Below are 2,635 nucleotides of genomic sequence, written 5' to 3'. Positions count from 1 at the left end.
GACAGATGGCTCCACCAGTGCCCCTAAGATGCAGAACCCCATTCTGCTTCAGGCATCAACAGGACCAGTGTCCCTTCCCACCCTGGAGAGCAGCATACTACATCAAGGGAGCATGCCAGGGCTGCACCCACTTGCTGGAGCAGAACTTGGGTCACCGGGGCTTTGCCATTGCAGCCCACCAGAAGGTTCAAGAGAAGGGAAACAGCGATGAAAAAGGAGGAAGGGGCATCACATCTTAGGATGAGTGTAAGCTTCCACCACACCACAGAAAAACTACTTGGACTAGGTTCTCTTCGGCTGTCCTGGGGGAAAGGCACTGGGATAGCTTCGTGCAAAGACAGAGATGTTTCCGAGTGGCCTAGTGTGTGGCTGGGCCACCCTCCTCTCCCCCCCACACCTCTGGGGTAACTGAGCTCTGTGGTCAACACAATCCTCAGGGAGGACATGCGTGGCAGCTTCCAGGAGTCAGAAGTGCAAGGGGGACAGTCCAACCCCCCAGCCCAGACCCTCCCCTGCCATTATTGTGCATTGATTGTCTAGCCAAACCGGGCTACAGTCTGCAGCTGAGAAAAGGGGACCCCCGGCCTCCCTGCTTTGGAGGAGCTTCAGTCACAGAAGCGCTTGCGGGGCACTGTCCGAGCTCGGTTCGAGCGGCGAATCTCTTGCTTGGCATCGCGGCACCGCTGGCAGATGAAAACCTCAGGCACGTTGGATTTGCGGATCTTGGCACAGGAGAGGTGGATCCAGGTTGCGCACTCATTACATTCGATCATGGGCCTCCCTGCGAAGGGCTTCAGGCAGAAGCAGGTGATCAGATCCCAGGCATCGTCGTCTGGTCAGGGAGAGAGACACCGGTCAGAAACCATCTTAAAAGCTGCAGCCAGACTAGCCAGTTCCACTGGCAATAAATGGGATAGCCCCCACTCACCTTCTGCTTTGGTGTTGGGTGCTGCTGTGAATTCGACTGCTGAAGTTGTAAAAGGGGAAAAAAGAAAAAAAGAAAGACCAGATGAGCAGACAGCCCTGCACCCCACTTAAGACACTCCATAGAACAGACCTGTCAAACAGAGTTGCTCTGCTTTTCAGGTCCCCCAAGGTCCCAGAGGTATTCCCCTTGCTGGGAGAGGTTCGGGCCATCCACAAGCCTTCCCTGCAGCCAGCATAGGTAGCTCCAGCTAAGAAAGGGACCATCTTCATCACTGGCTGCAGCATAACAGGGCCGTCTGCACTTCCTCAGATACTTACCACTAAGCTGGGAGCTCCCTCTGCTCGCATCTTCTCCTTTGCTTTGGTCCAAGGTACTACAAGAACTGGGGCTTTTCCTCCCTCCAGAGCAGGGGTTGTGCTCCTTTAGCTGAGGATCATCTCCTGCTGGCTTCTCAGTACCCTGCTCTCTATGCATCCAGTGCTTCTCCTCCTTCACCAACTCCTCCAGGAGGGAGTTGGGCTGGGGGTCCCCAGCTGCGTTGAGGGAAGGCTCCAGGAGCTGCTCTTTCATGGGAATCATCTGTCCTTCTGCTGCAGCCAGCTCCTTCACCCCATCCTGCTCTGTGCCAAAGCCCTTCCCAGTGCTCAGCAGCACCTTCTTCACCTCTGGCTCCAAAATGAGTTTCTTTGCTGGTGGTTTCTTACGTTTGGTTTGCTGGGGCTGGACATCATAGAAGCTGGTGGGAAAGGCTGGGCAGCTCACGAGCAGGCTGTTGTCCACAGCCCCCCTGGCCATGGAGTTCCTGCTCCTCCCATCATCCATCAGGACATGGCAGTCGGAGGAATGGGACGAGACCCAGCTATCACTGTCCTGAGTGCTCCCTGTGCTGTTCTGGGGACTCATGCTGCCTCTACGGGTCCAGGGCTCATTCTGCAAGAGGGGAAGATGCAGGACTAACATGGGAGACCACAAAGCAGACACTCAAGAGTAAGGAGGAAGGAACTGGGGATGGAAATGATTCTTGAGGAGAGGAATTAGGAGCTGGGTCTGCACAAAGTAGAGAGCCCAGAGGAACCAGTCTTTTCATAGAGGAAACACCCTGTAAACCTGCTTACCTCTTCAGGGTAGGGGATGTAGCCTGCATAGGCCAAAACAAAGGTGCAGAACTGGTTGAAATCCTCCACGGTTCTCTGTCGTTTCTGCAACGGCTGCAACAAAACACCATGTGTCAATTAAACTGCCCCATACGTCTACCTGAGCTGAGTATCCCAACCAATCCTGGCAGGCAGCGTTGGACCACCAGGCAAATATACAAGCACATAATATTTAGGTCATCCAAACATCCATCCATCCAGTAACCCATCTGCATCATCTGGCTCGACAGATGCAGCCTTTCCCTTTAGGGCCCGTACTGCGGGGGGACACATGGCGCGCACAGCGAGGACACGGTGGGTCACTCGGAACGCCAGCAGCCACCCGGCACGGCGTGAGTCAGAGGCTCGGGAGCTCTGAGCCAGGGATGTCCGCCCACAGCGGCTGACTCAAGGCCAGAGGGAGAAGGCGCCGGCCGATTGGTCTCAGCCAGAAGAAGCCGGCGCCGCTCGGGACCAAGTCCCGCACTCGGAGCTCCGGTATCCCGCTGCAGAGCCATCCCCGCGCCGGCGCCCCCAGAGCCATGGGCGGAGGAGCAGACAACCCCTCTACCCA

General features: G+C 56.2%; 1 protein-coding gene across 1 annotated transcript; it reads right to left on the bottom strand.

Annotated features, from left to right (window-relative positions):
- Positions 1-605: 605 nt before the first annotated feature.
- On the bottom strand, positions 606-2,136 carry PHF13 (PHD finger protein 13; the record flags this gene model as incomplete). The annotated part of the gene is made up of 3 exons (XM_010020254.1): positions 606-832; positions 1,387-1,858; positions 2,044-2,136. Coding segments are annotated over 3 exons (792 nt in total), but the record flags the coding sequence as incomplete, so codon positions are not given.
- Positions 2,137-2,635: the final 499 nt, after the last annotated feature.

This window comes from Nestor notabilis, unplaced genomic scaffold (assembly GCF_000696875.1).
Source record: "Nestor notabilis isolate BGI_N333 unplaced genomic scaffold, ASM69687v1 scaffold16670, whole genome shotgun sequence".
Lineage (NCBI taxonomy): Eukaryota > Metazoa > Chordata > Aves > Psittaciformes > Psittacidae > Nestor > Nestor notabilis.
The sequence above is the reverse complement of the archived record's forward strand: the minus strand, read 5'-3'. Positions and strand labels throughout refer to the sequence as shown.